This window comes from Dermatophagoides pteronyssinus, unplaced genomic scaffold (assembly GCF_027571235.1).
Source record: "Dermatophagoides pteronyssinus isolate colony J.1.1.1.1 unplaced genomic scaffold, Derpt_VIB-CSIC_2022.12 sq0007, whole genome shotgun sequence".
In the NCBI taxonomy this organism is placed as follows: Eukaryota; Metazoa; Arthropoda; class Arachnida; order Sarcoptiformes; family Pyroglyphidae; genus Dermatophagoides; species Dermatophagoides pteronyssinus.
Window position 1 is genome coordinate 867,373 of NW_027461531.1, and position 16,965 is coordinate 884,337.

Sequence of the window (16,965 nt, forward strand, 5' to 3'; positions counted from 1 at the left end):
GACAGTTTTTTTTGTTGTCATACATAAAGGTGATATCAGACTTGTTTTTTCCCCTACAAAACAGTAATGCTATTCATAAGCGTTTGTATTATTCTTTTTTTTCTGTATACAAAATAGAATAATAACCCGATACAAAATTATGGAAAATGAAAATGGCCATGATATTTATTGATGGTTGAATAACAGTATAATTTAGCGAAAAAGCGCCATCAATCGTACAAATTGATTAACAATCAAAATAATAATTTGATTTTTTTTGTCACCATTATTCTTTAGTTAATTTTTTTTTGTATAAAATAAAAAATGAGTAGGCTACCACTCTGTTAATAATCTAAACAATAATACAATGATAATCGAACCGAAAAATATTGGTCATTTTTTCAAAACAATAATGAATACCTTCGAAAAAAAGATGAATTATACCGGAAATAATTTGATAAAATTTTCATTTTGAAAATATAATATTATACGATAATCAAAACATTGAACAATTATTTTAAAGGTAATAGACGAAGAAATGTATATGACTATATTGTTTCTTTTTCCTTTTTTTTAAAAAAAAATTCTATGTCTGTAAAAAAAAAGTTAATTACATTCTCCATGTCCTTCAAAAAAAAAGAAAAAAATAAATGAATAATCATTTCAAAACGATTTGTTTTGTATTCATTTCATTTTATTTTAATATGCAAGGTCAAATCTGATAAATTCTATTATTAAAATCATATATTATCATATTGACAAACATAGAAATAATTATTTTTTATAAAAATGATGATATTCGATGGTTTTCAGTAAATTTTCGGGATACATTTCATTCAACAATAAATCTATTATCAGATATAATAATTGTTTATTTAATAATCGATACTGTAACAATGAAAAAATAATGAAAACAATTTCTTCATGTTTTTCATTATCAACAAATAATTCCAGTAACCATTTTGGTATGAAATTTTTCAATAATTTTAACACCAATTCGGATCGTTGATTCTTAGTTAGATTCATTGGAAAATTGATTTTTTTATAGTGATTATTGATGTAATCATTATTTTGATCATCATCGTGAATAGATTCATCATATTTTAAAGATTCTTTTAAATGATCAATCATTGTGGCAATATTTATTGCAGTGAATGTTTGTTTTAATTTTTTTCGCAGTTGATAATGACAAAAACCTTGCAAAGTATGACGAAATATTGGCCGAAACAGAAAGAAAATAAATTTCAATCTATTCGATAATGAATAAAAACGTATCAGTATTGTTAGAATATAATCATATAGAAATTTGAATGAAACATGATGTTTATTGTCAAAATGATTGTCATCATTATCGGTCAATACTATTTCTGGCCATTTAACAATAAAACTTTTTCGTCTTTTATTATTGATTTGATTATTGCTATTTTTTGAATTTTTTGTTTGTTGTTTTTTTGGACTTTGTTGTTGACCATTTGATGTGACTGGATCTTTTTCACATGAATTAATAAAATTTTTCAAAAATGAATACAAATGTTGCCCTTTTTCTTTCGAAAATTTTGACGGTACATTACGAATCATTTTGGTTAGATTAAAATTAACAGCAAATGTATCTTTGGGTGAATTTAAAAAATTATAAAATAATCGGCTACGTTTCATTGATTCATTTGATAAAAGTTGTTGCAAAAATTTTTCAAATTTTTCTCGATGTGTTTCTAACAATTGTTTAGTTATTCGAACAAATGTTCGACGTGGTGGCAAACTGATGGCGTCGATTTCTTCACCATGAAATTCTTTTAATTTTGATTCTAACGTATAAAATTCATTGAATTGTCTTTCATTGATCATCAATGTGGACGATTCATCTACATCGTTAGCAGAATGAAGTTTTTGTACATGAATTTCAAAATAATAATTCTCACGATTTGTTATATCATCGAAATGTACAGAAATATGAGGTATGGTCACACGCCAATTAGTTAAATCTTCTGAAAATGATTCTGTATCGTCATTGTCGTTGTTCATCTCATCGATTGATTCAAAATTATTGCCAGGATAATGCATGTTTTGATTATCGATAACATTCTGTAGCATCATCGAACTATCGAATTCATTTTTTTTATTGGATAAATCAAGATGCTCGCTATTCGAATCAATGTTGAGATGTCCACAAATCAATTCCATGTATGATTCGGTCTGAAAAAATCTCTGTGCATTACGATCTAAAACATTATTAACAAATTCATATGCTTCATACAAAGATTTACAATTACGGAATTGATCCACATTTTCGTAACTATCTTCAATTACATTGTGAAATCCTTCATAAATTGTATCATCATCAAAGTCTATGAAATCTCGGCTCTCACGACGAAAATATAGATCATAAATTGATTTAAGATTTAAATGTAATTTTTTTAATTGATCTGAACGTAGCTCAGGATTTATGATCAAAGCCAAAAATGAATCCATATGCATAGAGAATTGCAGATAATTGAGAAAATTTTCTTCACGTGCAAATCTTGTGAATAAAAATAGCAAATGTTCATTTTGAAAAATTTGTTTCAATCGAACACCGAAAAGATTCTTTGGCATTTTCTCTCCAATATCATTAATTAGGATTTCACAATCACAATCATTACGGAATCGATGCAAAAAATGAATTTTAGAGTTAACAGTAGTCTTCATATTGACCTTCTCATGAACATAATTCTTATTTCTATCGTCGAGTAAATAAATGAAAATGATGTTTATTTTATCCGGATCACTTAATATATCAACTAGTGGATTAATAATGCAACATGCAATAAATTCATTTAAAAATGATTTTGATATGTCACATTGGATATATTTTGGTGGCAATGTTGTATGCATAATTAAATTGGCTATTGATTTAAAATATTTGAGCTCATTTTCATAGTTTATCACGGCAGGATGTACAATGGAACCGTATTGTTTGAGAACACATTCTTCAAGGAAATGAGCAGAACGTGCATTTCGTTTTCCATGAATATACATTTCCAAATGCTGTATTAAATGTCCTGGCAATTTATTCATTATGATTTCATCAAGATTGATATGATTTTTCACCCGTATTATCAAAGAAGATGCAACCAGGCGAATCAATTGCTTGAATTGAAGCAGAATCGAACGAGGATTGTATGAAATATTCATTAACCATGGTGATGTATATTTTTCCAATAAAAATTCAAATAAATCTTCTAGTTTTGTATTCAAATTTTCATCGATCAACAAATGTTTCCATGGTTGTTCATATATGAACAATCCTTGATCATGTTGATTACAATTTTTTTCACCACACTCAAGACAAATGTTCATTTCATCATTGGTTATACTTTTAGAGAAATAATTTTCATCAAGCCAATTTTCACAAAGATTTTCAATACAAGGTCGTTTCCAAAGACCGATTATCTCATTGTTAACATGGGCGAATATTTTTATCGAAACAAAGGCAAAAATAATGACTAGAGTATAGATGATCAATGACCAGATACCAAGCAGTGTTTGACTAAGATTCACCATTAATAATAGGATAAATAAATAAATAAACATGAAATCAGAGATGATCATTTTGTATGGTATAGCGAAATAACGAAAATATTAAACAAAAGTGATGTAATTATGATTACATTTTCTTTCTTTTTTAACTGTAGAAATGTTGACAATTTTAATGACAATAAATGAGCTTATTATTAAAAAGTTCCATCCCAAAATTGACGAATTGAATGATTATAAAACTATGAAAATTGATATTTGTCAAATTCGATTACATTCTTGATGAATGGCTCTTGATTCCGAGTTTGGTGTGCATCAATCTTTTCAAGCGTACAATTGTGTCAATTCTATTGGATTCCATATAAATAAACAATATTATTAATTTGTTTTTATCAATTGATTATATGTAATCTTGACCATGACTGGTGAAATCAGTATCATATATCCGCCTCCAGAAATTCGAAGTAAATATTATATCTAGAATTTAATTGAAGATTGATCAAATATTAATTATTTTGTTTTATTTTCAAAGATATTGTAGACAAAACCGCAAGTTTTGTTGCACGTAATGGACCTGAATTTGAGACTCGTATTCAACAGAGTGAACCTAATAACAGAAAATTCAATTTTCTTAAGCCTGGAGATCCATATAATGCATACTATCAGTTTAAAGTCAAAGAGTTTCGTGAAGCCGCTTCAAACAATGCTAGCGAAAATCAAAATATTCAAGAACAAGAATTAAAACAACAAGTAGATGCCGACTCAACATCTGAAACGGTTGCGGATTGTAACCAAAATGATCAATCAATTACAACAGTTTCATCAGTTATTAGCAAGTCTGCTGCTCCCAAAATAACTGATTCAAAAAAATTGGAAAATATAATGATTACACCGATAATACCTCGTGGTCCGCCTCCATCGTTTGAATTTTCCGATGATGCACCATCTATTTCTGCTTATGAGCTAGATATTGTAAAATTAACTGCTCAATTTGTTGCGATTCATGGTCGTTCATTTCTTAACACCTTAATGAACAAGGAAAGCCGCAATTATCAATTTGATTTTTTGCGTCCACAACATGGATTGTTCACTTATTTCACTCAATTGATTGAACAATATAGTAAAATATTAATGCCGGCAAAACAATTTCTGAATTCTTTGGAAAAAGAATCTGACGATCCCAAATTAGTTCTGGAAAAAATTCGATATCGAACCGAATGGACAAAAATAGTCGAAGCAGAAAAGCGTAAAGAAGAAGAAGAAGCCGAAAAAGAACGTATTCAATACGCACAAATCGATTGGCATGATTTTGTCATTGTTGAAACAGTTGACTATCAACAAAATGAATCGGGCAATTTTCCGCCTCCCACAACACCCGAACAAGTTGGTACCCGATTACTTATGCAACAAAGGATCGAAGCAAATGGAACGGAAACGGTTGAAATGGATGTTGATTCCGATGAAGAAAAGAATGATGGGGCAGAAAATAAAAATAATGAACCATTACCACCGTTGCCACCATCCTTGGACAATGTTCTCATCCGCAAAGATTATAATCCTAAAATGGCTAAATCACAACCAACACAAGCTGTTTCGACAAAGAAATTGCCTGATAATTATGTTATATCACCAATTACCGGGGAGAAAATTCCAGCTGATAAATTACAAGAACATATGCGTTATAGTTTGCTGGATCCAAGATGGGTTGCTGAACGCGATCGTACTATGCAGGAAAAGATTCAACAGGAAGAGGTTTATGCTGCTGGGTCTGCCATTGAAAGTTCATTGAAAAATTTGGCCGAACGTCGTACGGATATATTCGGTTCAGGGGATGAGGAAACATTAATCGGTCGAAAAATTGGCGAAGAAGAGCAACGAAAACATGAAAAAGTTACATGGGATGGTCATATGAATAGTATGGAAGCAACATCACGTGCCGCTCGTGCAAATATTTCAATTGAGGAACAAATTCAACATATTCATAAAGTCAAAGGATTACTTCCTGACGATGATAAAGATAAAATTGGCCCAAGTATGCCAACCACATCAACATCGACCAATCCAAACATGATTGTTAATACTGTACCAAATATGCCACCGCCTCAACCGATTCGTCATCCTGTTACGGCTGGTTCACTTTTGATGACTCCAACTTCTACGACACCAATGATGCCGCCAACACCTAGCGATTACGGTTTGATCACAGGAACATTACCAATGTATGCTACGCATACGATGCCAACATCGATGGCTTCACATATGGCACCTCCACCTGCAGGCTTGATTCCCCAACCTAATATTCCAGTACAACCACCACTGATTCCAAATGTTGGGGAATCAATCGAACCAGTCTACAAGAAACAACGAACCGAAGATAATTTGATTCCGGAAGAAGAATTTTTGAAAACATGTTCATCTCCAAATATAACAATTAAAATACACCTACCAAAATCATCGGAAAAACCGGAATGGAAATTGAATGGTCAAGTTATCAATTTGACATTGCCATATACTGATTCGCTTTCAGTGGTCAAAGCGAAAATTCATGAACTAACCAATCTTCCTCCTGGAAAACAAAAACTTCAAACTGAAGGAATCTTTTTAAAAGATCAAAATTCAATGGCATTTTATAATCTACCCAATGGAGCATCTATTTTATTAGCATTAAAAGAACGTGGCGGACGCAAAAAATAAACGTAATAACTTTTTATTTTATACATTCATAAAGAATTGCTTCTCATAATTATTACAAATAAATCTAAAAGACAATCGACCGAGTTTCTTTTTTTCTGTATAATCGATCATTCTAATGTGAAGCATCTTCTTCCCATCCTTCGGGGAGAGGATTGGTGGATGGGTTGTGGAACAATGAATGATTACCATCACCCCATGGAAATCGTCGAGTACGAATGCGAAGATGCTCATAAGGAACGAATTCTGGACGATGATAATGGTGATAATGTTCCATTTCCAACAAATAAGTGTTGATACCTGCCAAAACGATAGCTGGACATGAAACGAAGAAGAAAACCTTTTTCCAGAAATCGGGATTCGGTGTATGGGCATGTTCACCATGTGTAGCCATGTTTCGTACATGGTTACGGATGATCATTTGATTAGCGCGAGCAATTCGAGAAAACATTTTTACTTGGATCAAATATTTGTCGCAATTAGAAAAGAAAATGAGCGATGTAAAAATATTTTGTTAATAACGTGTTGAAGTCCTTCTGTTGACTTTTATATTTGCTCGCTATTTTGGCACTTTTCATATAAAGCGTAAGTGTACTAATTATATGAGCATTATGATCAATATTCGAATATTTGTTGAGGATTTTATTTCAAACAAATCATCATCATTTTAAAATCATTTTTCAAAATCTATTTTTGTTTTTTATTTTTATTTATTGTGCGAAATTCTAAGATTTATTTACAAATAAATTTGAATAAATATAAAATATCTTTTGAATGAAAATTTATTGCACATGACTGTTTCAAATAAAAAATGCCCTAGCATAATAATAATAATAATCTAAATTATATATTTACAACGGATTCTAACATTATATTGTTCTACATACGATTATTCTTCCACTACTTTGTCTATAAGACGTCACACTAATGCATAAATTCGAGAGAATAATAGTAATAGAAAAAGTTCTTTAAAAACGGCCATACAAATCCAAAAAAAAAAAAAATTAATGTAATGTTTTAAATAAAAATGAATTTAACATTATCATGGGACCAAAATTTTGATACTGTTTGAACTTTGATTTATCAACAAGATAGAGTTAGTTTTCGATTATCATCGAAGTTTCTGTACAACTATGCCTCGAACTTATTTTTCACTATTTTAAGATTTTAATCTAATCAAATATATTAGAACATATTCCAAAACTACTAGCAAGTATTATCAGTTTTGATAATTATGAGTTATTGCTAAAAAATTGATATTTGATCAGTTTGGTCTAATATATAATCTGCCACGTTTACGAATACTCATTTCATATGATATTTTTCAAGGATTTGCTGCTATTATATCAACAAAATTGATGGAAGAAACGTTACCGAAATTCAATGTACAAATTACCGAAGATCGACTACATGAAGGTGCACGCGAGTTGATCTCGAAAATTCGTCCCGAATGGCCATTAAATAAATTATCATTCAAAATTTTCACGGATGGTATTACGAATCGCTTAATCGGTGTTTACTTTGATCCACGAAACAAACATGATATGGTTTTGATTCGAATCTATGGAGAAAATACCGATCTATTCATAGATCGAAATACTGAATGTTGTAATATGAAAATCATGTACAAACATGGTTTATCCGCTCCAATTTATGGCACATTTCTAAACGGCATTTGTTACGGATATTCACCAGGAAAAGTTCTTGATGAAAATCTTGTCCGTGATTCGAATATTAGCCAATTGATTGCCGAGAAAATGGCACAAATGCATACGTTGAAACCATTGAAAACAACAACAAAAAACACTATTCAACAATCGCCCATACAAGCCAGCCTTTTTCGGGATATGAAAAAATTTGTCGCTCTTGTTGACAGTGCCTTGCCATTGAAACCTTCAGCTAATTTAAAGTAAGTTGAAGATATTTCAGAATATATTATCTTTTTAATTTTATTGTTTCTTTTATTCATCAACAGATTAAAAAACTATTATGATATAGAAAATTTGAAAGCCGAAATTAATTACTTGGAACAAATTTTGATCCCTCTTTGTTCGCCCATAGTTTTTTGTCACAATGATTTATTGTTAAAAAATATTATTTTTAATGAATCGACTAACAACGTGACGTTTATTGATTTTGAATATTCTGATTACAATTATCAAGCTTTCGATATAGCCAACCATTTTTGTGAATTTTGCGGCGTAGATTCTTTCGATTGCAGCCTTTATCCTAATCAAGAATTTCAATTTCGTTGGCTTAAAATTTATCTTAAAAAATGGTATTCACTTACTAATGGGGAGATGGATGACAATCGATTAAATGATTCAATATTAGAACGAAATATTGAACCATTATATAATACAGTGAGTAAATTTGCCTTGGCTTCATGTCTTTATTGGGGACTATGGGCATTAGTTCAGGTGTCGAATTCTTCCATCGATTTTGATTATGAATCATTCGCCTTTCAACGTTTGAATGAATATTATAGACGAAAAAATCTGTCTGAACTTTGATCAATCACTTTTGTAGTAATATTGTTTTTTTACTTTTTTCTCATCTTTTTATTCATTGGATCGATTCCATTTATTGTTAACATATCTTATATTGTTTTAAAAGTTTGATTATTTCATTTCAAAAATTTATTTTACTAAAAATAAACTTTGCTGAAATTGTGATTATTTTAAAAGTTAAATATTTACGAATTAGTGGCGCCAGCCATCGTTAAAACAACGATGTATTTTAATTACGATACAATCGATTTCTTGAACAATTGTACTCAGATTCTCTATTGGTAAAAAAAATGTTTTTAATCGGATTAACTGGTAGTATTGGAACTGGTAAATCGACCGTTTCTAAATATCTTTCTCAACAAAATATTCCAGTAATTGATTCTGATCAAATAGCGAGAGATGTTGTCAAACCATATTCCAAATGTTGGCATAGTATCCGTGAACATTTTGGTGAAGATGCTATCAATGAAACTGATGGCCAAATCAATCGTTCATATTTGGCTCGAGTAATTTTCAACAATCCAGATGAACGTCTAGTTTTGAATAAAATTACTCATCCGGAAATTCAAAAGCAAACATTTTTGAAAGCATTATATTATTGGTTAACGTTTCGAAAGTTTGTTGTATTCGATATTCCATTGTTGTTCGAGTCCAAAATATATCAATCATGGATGAATTATATTGTTGTTGTTAAATGTGATCCATCTAAACAACTTCAACGAATCAAAGTTCGTAATGGTTATACCGATGAAGAGGCTTTATCACGTATCGAATCACAAATGTCGTTGGAAGAAAAATGTAAATTGGCAGATTTTGTGATAGACAACAATGGAACAATTGAACAAACTTTTCATCAAATTGACGAAATACTCCGGGAAATAAAACCACCTTCAACATTTTATATTCTTCGTCTGTTTCTTATCACTTTTTATGGATTGTCATCTTTTTCTTTAATAAAATTATTACAATATGCAATCTCAAAGTTATGATCAAATTTGTTTTATGAATAAATATGAAACGATTTCATTAAAAAAAAGATCATAATTTTGTTCATTTTAGTTTGGTCAATCGATCTTCGAGTTGACGATATTTCATAGCTAACGCGCTGTAGATTTTGCATGCATCTGAAGATGGTTTTGCAGCCATATTGAAAGTTGTACGTAATTTTTTTACCATATCATCATATGACATGTTATTTTTTTCTTGAGAATATCTAGCCAACAATGCTGAACCTAATGCCCCTGAATTAGGAATCGAATGAGTAAATACGGGAGCATTAAAAACATCCGCCAAAACTTTGATAATGGAAAGATTTGTCGATGCACCACCTGTTGCCAGAATTCTAGTCCTGTTGTCTAATTTAAATCCTAAATTTTCAGCATGTATTTTTAATCTCAAGAATTGTCCTTCAATACAGGCACGGATTTCAATTTCTGGTGCAAATGAAAATACTTCATTGCCAAAGCAACTGTAACGAAAATCACCAGTTATCATAGGAGATATTTCCTGAAAATCAAAATAGAATCCTAGATTGCCAAAATTACCACGCGGAACGGAATCTAATAATTCATTGAATTTAGACCAATTGCCATTAGCGCAATTATCTCGAATTCTTTCCCTAGTTCTAGAACCATTCTTAAAAACGATCATTCCCATGTAAAGATTTTGATCGATAGGATTACAGAGAATATGTCCTTCGATAGATGGCTGCGGTGTTGAAAGTGTGAAGAAAATTGTATCACTTGTACCCAATGATACAGCTATGTCATTTGAACCTAAGCACATTCCGGCTAATGAGGCTGAATTATCACCAGTAAATGCTGTTATGTAACAATCTGGAATAAAGTCATAACGTTGTACAAAATAATCACTTATAGTTCCGATTATCTGAATGGAAGGAACTATTTCGTCTCCAAGTTTTTTGATTAAATCTTTTTCCTGATTCAAACTGACGGAACGTACACAATCGTTAGACCATTGTTTCCGTCGAATGTCAAGTAAATTCATTCCTGATCCATCGCTCAAGTCAATAGGAGCGTATTTACCAATGAATAATGATGCCAAAAATGAACTAACAAGTGAAATTCGTTCAGTCTGATTATAAGCATCGGTTCTTTGTTTGATAATCTTGGAAATTTGATTTCCTGTAAACCTTTCATATGCCCGTGAGCCAGTTAATTGAGCTAGATGATGGGCACCACCTAACGCTTTTTCCAATTCTTCACACTCAACTGTTGTACTTGAATCCATCCATATGGGTGATTCTTGAATGGTGAAACAATGATTTAGTTGTTCATGTAAAAATCGAGATGAATTCAAATTCATCAATATTTTTTCAGAACCATGTTTCCAATAGACACTTCCATGCTGTTGACCACAACCAGAAACTCCGATTACTTGTTTGAAATCAACAAGGCCATTTAAGCGAAGTCGATCGAATATTAAATCAATGGCTTTGATCCACATTAAAACAGGCGCAAAAGCCGTATGATCGTCTGGATTTGAATAAATCCCACCATTTGTGCGAAATTCTGGAAGATCCTTGTCAAAATGTACACAAGCTTCATGAACAACTATTAACTCTTCATTGATAGCTACCGATTTTAGCTGAAAAAAAAGAAATAATGAGAAATAAAAAAAATTGAACCAAACTATGAAAATAACCTGTTGAGTGCTTAAATCAAATCCAAGCCATAATTTATTATTCGATTGTTTGACCGATTCCATAGAGTTGCAATTTGATTTTTGGCAAAAAATTTTTGATTAATTTGTTATTGAGAAAAAACAACAATGTGAGATATAAAAAAAATAGGTTCATCCAAAACTCAACTTAAATTGATAAAAAGAAAAGTCAAACAACATACTGAGCGAATATCAGACAAACTTGTTGATAATAATAATCAAAACATGAAACAAATTTTATCGACGAAAAATTGTGATGATTTTCTATACACGATTTGTGTGAAACTTATTTTGATTGTTAGGATTTTCGACAAATCTTTAAAATTTAAAAAACAGGTTTCTCTTTTTTTATTAATTCAGTCGTTCATGATTAAGAATTGCAATGACAATGTGTTAGTTAATTGTTTGCATCCAACCAAACATGTATTGTCAAACTCATCTAGTGATCTATCTATTTTTTGAAAATTTAATTTAACCATTATTTTGAGAATAAGAATATATAATTCAATTTTATTCAATTATTGCCAAACAATTTTTCATTTTTTTTATGTGAATATTACAAAATTAATACAATTTTTTTAGTTCTTATTTTAGAAAATTTTATAGTTAAGAATATTTTTCTACGAACAAAATAATGTATCAAAAAATTGTTTGAAACATCATTATCTCCCCTTTCCAGACATTTAAAATGATAATCTTATAATGTGTTTGTTTACTAAATAGTAATAAAAAAGATATTTTTCTTTTTATAAAAAAAGATGAAATTTTTTTAAATACATTATTTTGTCAAAAGAATAATTTTTAGAATAAAATTTGGCAATAATTGAATAAAATCGAATTATAAATTCTTAATTGAATCTCAATATATAATGGTTTTTTCATCGTACAAATATTCAAACCAAGTTGTGGTGAGCAAATAAAATGAAAACAAAACCTCAATTTTCATTTTTATTCACCATATTATTGTTCTATTTAATCGCAGAGGATGCTCTTCAAAACCAAGTTGAATCGGCTTCAATATCCACGTACGATCGAATTATGATACCTTATAAATCATTATACGGATTTCCAGACAAATGCTCCAAAATAATTGAATATAAAGAAGTCACTGAAAATGAACTACGAGAAAAGTATCGAAACTGTCAAATGAATTTCCTGGAAAAATGGCAGATTACTATGAATCAATATGTAAGTCATAAATGAATCAACAATGTTGAATGATTGTAATATCGAATTTTTTGATTTCCTTACAGTACACCGAAAGCTTGAATTTTTGCTGTTTTGTATATGAAGTTTTGGAATGTGAAAGCAAAGTATTGTCCGAATGCGATTTGGATTATTCCGATCGGAATGAAAGAGAGACAAGACGATTATTTGATAAATCATGCCAACCGATCTTAGCAAAAAATTCTTGTGGCAATAGTAACAAAAATGAAACTAATTGGTTCCAGATAGTAGGCATAGTTATAGCGATTGCTGCATCGGTGGTGTCATGTATACTTGGAATTCGTTATATATACAATCGTTTCAAGAAAAGTCCTGAATTAAAATTACAAATGGAAGCAAAGAATGCTTACAAGAAGGACAAATTCGAGCAACTTTTAAAATTAGAATTAGCTCGCACAACATATGATGAAGAAGTAGATAAACGCGACAGTCAATGGATAGAAAAAATGACTGAAATTATTATAGAAAAAGAAAGATCAAAAATTTCTGGATTAGTTAAAAAGTTGGGTGCGTTAGTAGGTATTGGGGGAAATAAAAGTGAGCCTAAGAAAGAGAATGGAGCAGTAGCCTATTTAAAAAAGCAAGTCGCTAACCTATTTGGAAGGAATCCGGAAAAACAAAAGATGAAAAAGTTGAAAGAAAAAATCTGGTCAAAAATCAATGAAGATTCGAAACAAGAAGAATTCTGGAAAGATTTCAATAAATACTCAGAATCATATAACCAATCCAATCTGACAGAAAATAAAAAGATGAAACTAGATGAGGAAAATATAAAAAAAATAGAAGAATTGGCCCGATCAGAAGCGGATTTACAGTATGACGATATCGAAAAAGATAATTTTTTACGAATAACTGATCGGAAATTTTACAAAAAAATAAAAAATAAGCCTTTTGCAGAAAGGGAATTGAAAAGAATGATAGAGGCTCGACAAATTCACGACGAAAAAGCGGATCCATTTGTCGCAAAAATAATCGAATCACTAAATCAAGAACAAGTAAATATTCATCATGAAATGCTGCGAAGTAAAAACTTTGCACAAATCGAAAAAATGGATCAACTAAATGATTGGACGAAACGATTGAAACAAACCAGAACAAAAATCCGAAGCAATCGTCCAGAGTATTTTGCTATGACACCTGTATCAGTTGACAATGAAATTCCCATGATCGCTGATATAGAAGGGACAGTAAAAATTCCACCAAACGAGTCGCAACAAGTCAAAAAAAAAGGATTGTTTAATTGGCTTCCTTTTAGAAATTCATCGAATTTGGACAATAATGTACAAGAGAAATTTGAATCAAAAACAACAGATCATGAGATAGAAGGGACAGTAAAAATTCCACCAAACGATTCGCAACAAGTCGAAAAAAAAGGAATGTATAATCGGCTTCCTTTTGAAAATTCATCGAATTTGGATAATAATGTACAAGAGAAATTTGAATCAAAAACAACAGATCATGAGATAGAAGGGACAGTAAAAATTCCACCAAACGAGTCGCAACAAGTCAAAAAAAAAGGATTGTTTAATCGGCTTCCTTTTAGAAATTCATCGAATTTGGATAATAATGTACAAGTGAAATTTGAATCAAAAACATCAGATCATAAGATAGAAGGGACAGTAAAAATTATGCTAAACGAGTTGCAACAAGTCAAAAAAAAAGGATTGTTTAATTGGCTTCCTTTTAGAAATTCATCGAATTTGGATAATAATGTACAGGAGAAATTCGAAACAAAAACAGCTGATCATGAGATAGAAGGGACAGGAAAAATTCCACCAAACGATTCGCAACAAGACAAAATGCAACATGAATTCTCACCAATTGAGGAAGAAGTAATAAGTGTACAAAAATATTTTCGGGATGTAATGGAACAAAAAGATCAAAACTTAAATGGACTATTGGAACCATCAAAAGTTTTGTATGATCTAAATGATGAACAATTAATTAATTTAACTCAACTTCCACCTGAACCGCTTAGACGAAAAGAAATAATTTTGTACAAATCAGTAAATGGAATTCCAATATTCTCGGAAATAGCAAAGAACTCATACAAAAACGATTTTAAATATCCATACTTTGGTCTTATTGCTGAAGAAGCAGCTCTTACTAAACAATGGGACATTATACAAGCACAATTCAATGAAAAACGTGAAGAATTAAAGCCGAAACGAACGAAACAAAATCTTTTTGGAATGAGAAATAAAAAAATGATGACTGAATCCGAAAAACAAAGAAAATTAAAAAAATATGAAAAAGAATTTAAATCTCAAGAAAAAATCTTGAAAAATAAAATGGAAAAAGCAAAAAAGGAAATGAAAAAAGATTTGAAAACAAAGCAAAAAGCACTGGCTAAAGAAAATGAAAGGTTTGGAAAAGATCGGAAAAAAACCGAGAAAAATATTAAAGAAAAATTGGAAAAACAACAAAAAAATAAACTAAAAGAAGAAAAAAAATTAGCAGAAAAATTAGAGAAGTTGAAGAAAAATGAAACAAAATTAAAATCTAAAATGAAAACGGATGAACAATCAAATATGACTTTAAAAATCGAGAATCTCAATCAAGATCAAAATTTGCATGGATCAGAGTCATCGCTGAAAACAATCGGTAAAAAAATTTCTGAACCACCAGAAATACTTCCGATCGAATATCGAATTGAGCCTTTATTAACGACAGAAGAAACAAATATTCTTCATCAAGCAATTATTGATAAACCGATAAACGATAATTCCGAACTGTCAAAGTACAAAAGTTCAGTTCTCGCAGAAATGCTAGAATTTCAAAGATTAGTTTCTTTAGATGAAGGCAAAAAACAAGAAGCATTAATATTTAGAGACCACTATCTGGTTCCAATATACAAAGAAATATCGAGTGATGATCAACAATCAACTAAAAGTGAAATCCAACCAATACTGACTGATGAGGAGAGAAGTTATTTAACTGGAAAGAAGATTAACCTGGATCCAGAAAATAAAACTTCTACGCAAGAGAAATATCGAGAGTATATAATAAACGAAATTTTAGAAATTGAAAAATCAAAACTACCTCTAACCGAAAAAAACCATAAAGCTTTAAGAGACTTTATTGAAATATTCAAAAATAGAGTATCTGATATGAAAAATAAGCCTCAATATCCTATTTCTAATTTTAAACATGAAACAAAAGGTACGATTTCACTTATAAGTGAAGAACAAGAAGATTTTTTATTCTTCGAGTCTTTTGTCAAACCAAAAATATACGATAGACAAGTAGACTATAATGTTTGGTTTTTCAATGAGCTTTTTGCAACTCGTGGCCAACATTTTTATGACCCTTCACACTATCGATTCTATACAATGAATAAAGAACAAAATGATTTGTTTTTATCAAAATTACTGTCAGAATCAATCACTTATTCGAAAGGTTTGAAAAACCAACAACCGATTTTGACCACAATTAATACAGTGATAACAAATACTGCCGAAAATACCGTATTGCCAGGTAATGCACAACAATCTAAATATAATGTTCAGCCAAAATCATCCAATTCACCCGATACGAGCACTTTAACAAAACGACTAAAAAGATCACTGAATCGAACAATTCTATCAACAACACAAATGTCTGAAAATCAATTTTTTGATTGCACACATCAATTTCAATGAAAAAATTCAATAAATAAGAAAAAATAACAATTTTTCCAAATTTTCAATCCTGTTTCCGGTTGCTTTAAATATTTTCAATTTTCAATTTTGAATAAATAAAATTATTTTGTTTTTATTTTTCAATCACTTCATAAAAAATTTTTGAAATATCGAAATTATTTAGATACTAGATGACATGATTGTTTGGGTGCAAACAATTAACTAAGAAAATAATTGTCAATGTAAATCTAAAATGTAACAAGCAAAATAACTTCATTTATTTCGTTAAATAATTTAAAATGAAAAATCGAGGAAACTATAATAATAAACAGTTGAATAACACAATAGAAAAGTTAACCTTGGACTTGTTGCAATTATAATTATGAATAAACTTATAAGTGTTATAACAAGAATAATTTTTAAAAAAACCAGCAAAATTGTCTTTTTCTTTGTTTATAATGAAATCATATCAAAATTATATTTTGCCAAATATAATTTTATATGAATTTCGAAGTTTCAAAAACAGGACACTAGAAGGCAGCCTAGAAGTCATTTCAACAAAAAAAAAAAAACAAAACGAAATTCAAAATTCAAATTCGTATTGGGGATATCTATTTTCAGCATATCATTTATACACCTCAGAATTATAAAAAATTTTGTAAAAAACTCTCTAATATCTAATACACAATTACGCTGAAATGTCTCATAAAATTCTTTTGAACAGATTGTTGCCTAAGACAAAA

General features: G+C 30.1%; 6 protein-coding genes across 9 annotated transcripts; 4 read left to right on the forward strand and 2 right to left on the reverse strand.

Annotated features, from left to right (window-relative positions):
* Nucleotides 1-738: 738 nt before the first annotated feature.
* Nucleotides 739-3,743, reverse strand: LOC113799376 (sorting nexin-14-like). The gene has a single exon (XM_027349994.2). The coding sequence runs from the start codon at nucleotides 3,565-3,567 to the stop codon at nucleotides 754-756; it is 2,814 nt and encodes a 937-aa protein (XP_027205795.2). The 5' UTR covers nucleotides 3,568-3,743; the 3' UTR covers nucleotides 739-753.
* Nucleotides 3,744-3,767: 24 nt separating this feature from the next.
* On the forward strand, nucleotides 3,768-6,265 carry Sf3a1 (splicing factor 3a subunit 1). The gene is made up of 2 exons (XM_027350221.2): nucleotides 3,768-3,956; nucleotides 4,025-6,265. The coding sequence occupies exons 1-2, from the start codon at nucleotides 3,911-3,913 to the stop codon at nucleotides 6,184-6,186; spliced, it is 2,208 nt and encodes a 735-aa protein (XP_027206022.1). The 5' UTR covers nucleotides 3,768-3,910; the 3' UTR covers nucleotides 6,187-6,265.
* A 1,226-nt stretch (nucleotides 6,266-7,491) lies between these two features.
* Nucleotides 7,492-11,575, reverse strand: LOC113799576 (xylulose kinase). Of its 2 annotated transcripts, XR_012846327.1 has the most exons (3): nucleotides 11,358-11,575; nucleotides 8,474-11,300; nucleotides 7,492-8,412 (listed from the first exon to the last, which is right to left on the reverse strand). XR_012846327.1 is itself a non-coding variant. In XM_027350232.2 (2 exons), the coding sequence occupies exons 1-2, from the start codon at nucleotides 11,418-11,420 to the stop codon at nucleotides 9,744-9,746; spliced, it is 1,620 nt and encodes a 539-aa protein (XP_027206033.1). In that variant the 5' UTR covers nucleotides 11,421-11,575; the 3' UTR covers nucleotides 7,492-9,743. The 2 variants fall into 2 exon arrangements, 1 of the variants encoding a protein (XP_027206033.1); XM_027350232.2 differs by having other exon boundaries at nucleotides 7,492-11,300.
* On the forward strand, nucleotides 7,542-8,858 carry LOC113799602 (ethanolamine kinase 1-like). Its single transcript, XM_027350264.2, has 2 exons — nucleotides 7,542-8,092; nucleotides 8,159-8,858. Exons 1-2 carry the CDS (start codon nucleotides 7,542-7,544, stop codon nucleotides 8,694-8,696), a joined length of 1,089 nt encoding a protein of 362 aa, XP_027206065.1. The 3' UTR covers nucleotides 8,697-8,858.
* On the forward strand, nucleotides 8,984-9,705 carry Dpck (Dephospho-CoA kinase). The gene has a single exon (XM_027350278.2). The coding sequence runs from the start codon at nucleotides 8,984-8,986 to the stop codon at nucleotides 9,680-9,682; it is 699 nt and encodes a 232-aa protein (XP_027206079.2). The 3' UTR covers nucleotides 9,683-9,705.
* Nucleotides 11,576-11,693: 118 nt separating the features above from the next.
* LOC113799374 (uncharacterized) lies at nucleotides 11,694-16,358 on the forward strand. Of its 3 annotated transcripts, none has more exons than XM_075820736.1 (3): nucleotides 11,694-11,711; nucleotides 12,358-12,563; nucleotides 12,629-16,358. In XM_075820736.1, the coding sequence occupies exons 2-3, from the start codon at nucleotides 12,414-12,416 to the stop codon at nucleotides 16,241-16,243; spliced, it is 3,765 nt and encodes a 1,254-aa protein (XP_075676851.1). In that variant the 5' UTR covers nucleotides 11,694-11,711; nucleotides 12,358-12,413; the 3' UTR covers nucleotides 16,244-16,358. The 3 variants fall into 3 exon arrangements, with proteins under 3 accessions (XP_075676851.1, XP_075676849.1, XP_075676848.1); XM_075820734.1 differs by lacking the exon at nucleotides 11,694-11,711 and adding an exon at nucleotides 11,910-12,283; XM_075820733.1 differs by lacking the exon at nucleotides 11,694-11,711 and having other exon boundaries at nucleotides 12,265-12,563.
* Nucleotides 16,359-16,965: the final 607 nt, after the last annotated feature.

Coding starts and splice junctions, on each gene's coding strand:
- LOC113799376 (XM_027349994.2), bottom strand. CDS start 3,567: ATGATCATCTCTGATTTCATGTTTATTTATTTATTTATCCTATTATTA.
- Sf3a1 (XM_027350221.2), top strand. CDS start 3,911: ATGACTGGTGAAATCAGTATCATATATCCGCCTCCAGAAATTCGAA. Junction 3,957..4,024: donor TCCGCCTCCAGAAATTCGAA/GTAAATATTATA, acceptor TTATTTTCAAAG/ATATTGTAGACAAAACCGCA.
- LOC113799602 (XM_027350264.2), top strand. CDS start 7,542: ATGGAAGAAACGTTACCGAAATTCAATGTACAAATTACCGAAGATCGA. Junction 8,093..8,158: donor AAACCTTCAGCTAATTTAAA/GTAAGTTGAAGA, acceptor ATTCATCAACAG/ATTAAAAAACTATTATGATA.
- Dpck (XM_027350278.2), top strand. CDS start 8,984: ATGTTTTTAATCGGATTAACTGGTAGTATTGGAACTGGTAAATCGACC.
- LOC113799576 (XM_027350232.2), bottom strand. CDS start 11,420: ATGGAATCGGTCAAACAATCGAATAATAAATTATGGCTTGGATTTGAT. Junction 11,301..11,357: donor TTGATTTAAGCACTCAACAG/GTTATTTTCATA, acceptor CTTTTTTTTCAG/CTAAAATCGGTAGCTATCAA.
- LOC113799374 (XM_075820733.1), top strand. CDS start 12,297: ATGAAAACAAAACCTCAATTTTCATTTTTATTCACCATATTATTGTTC. Junction 12,564..12,628: donor AGATTACTATGAATCAATAT/GTAAGTCATAAA, acceptor ATTTCCTTACAG/TACACCGAAAGCTTGAATTT.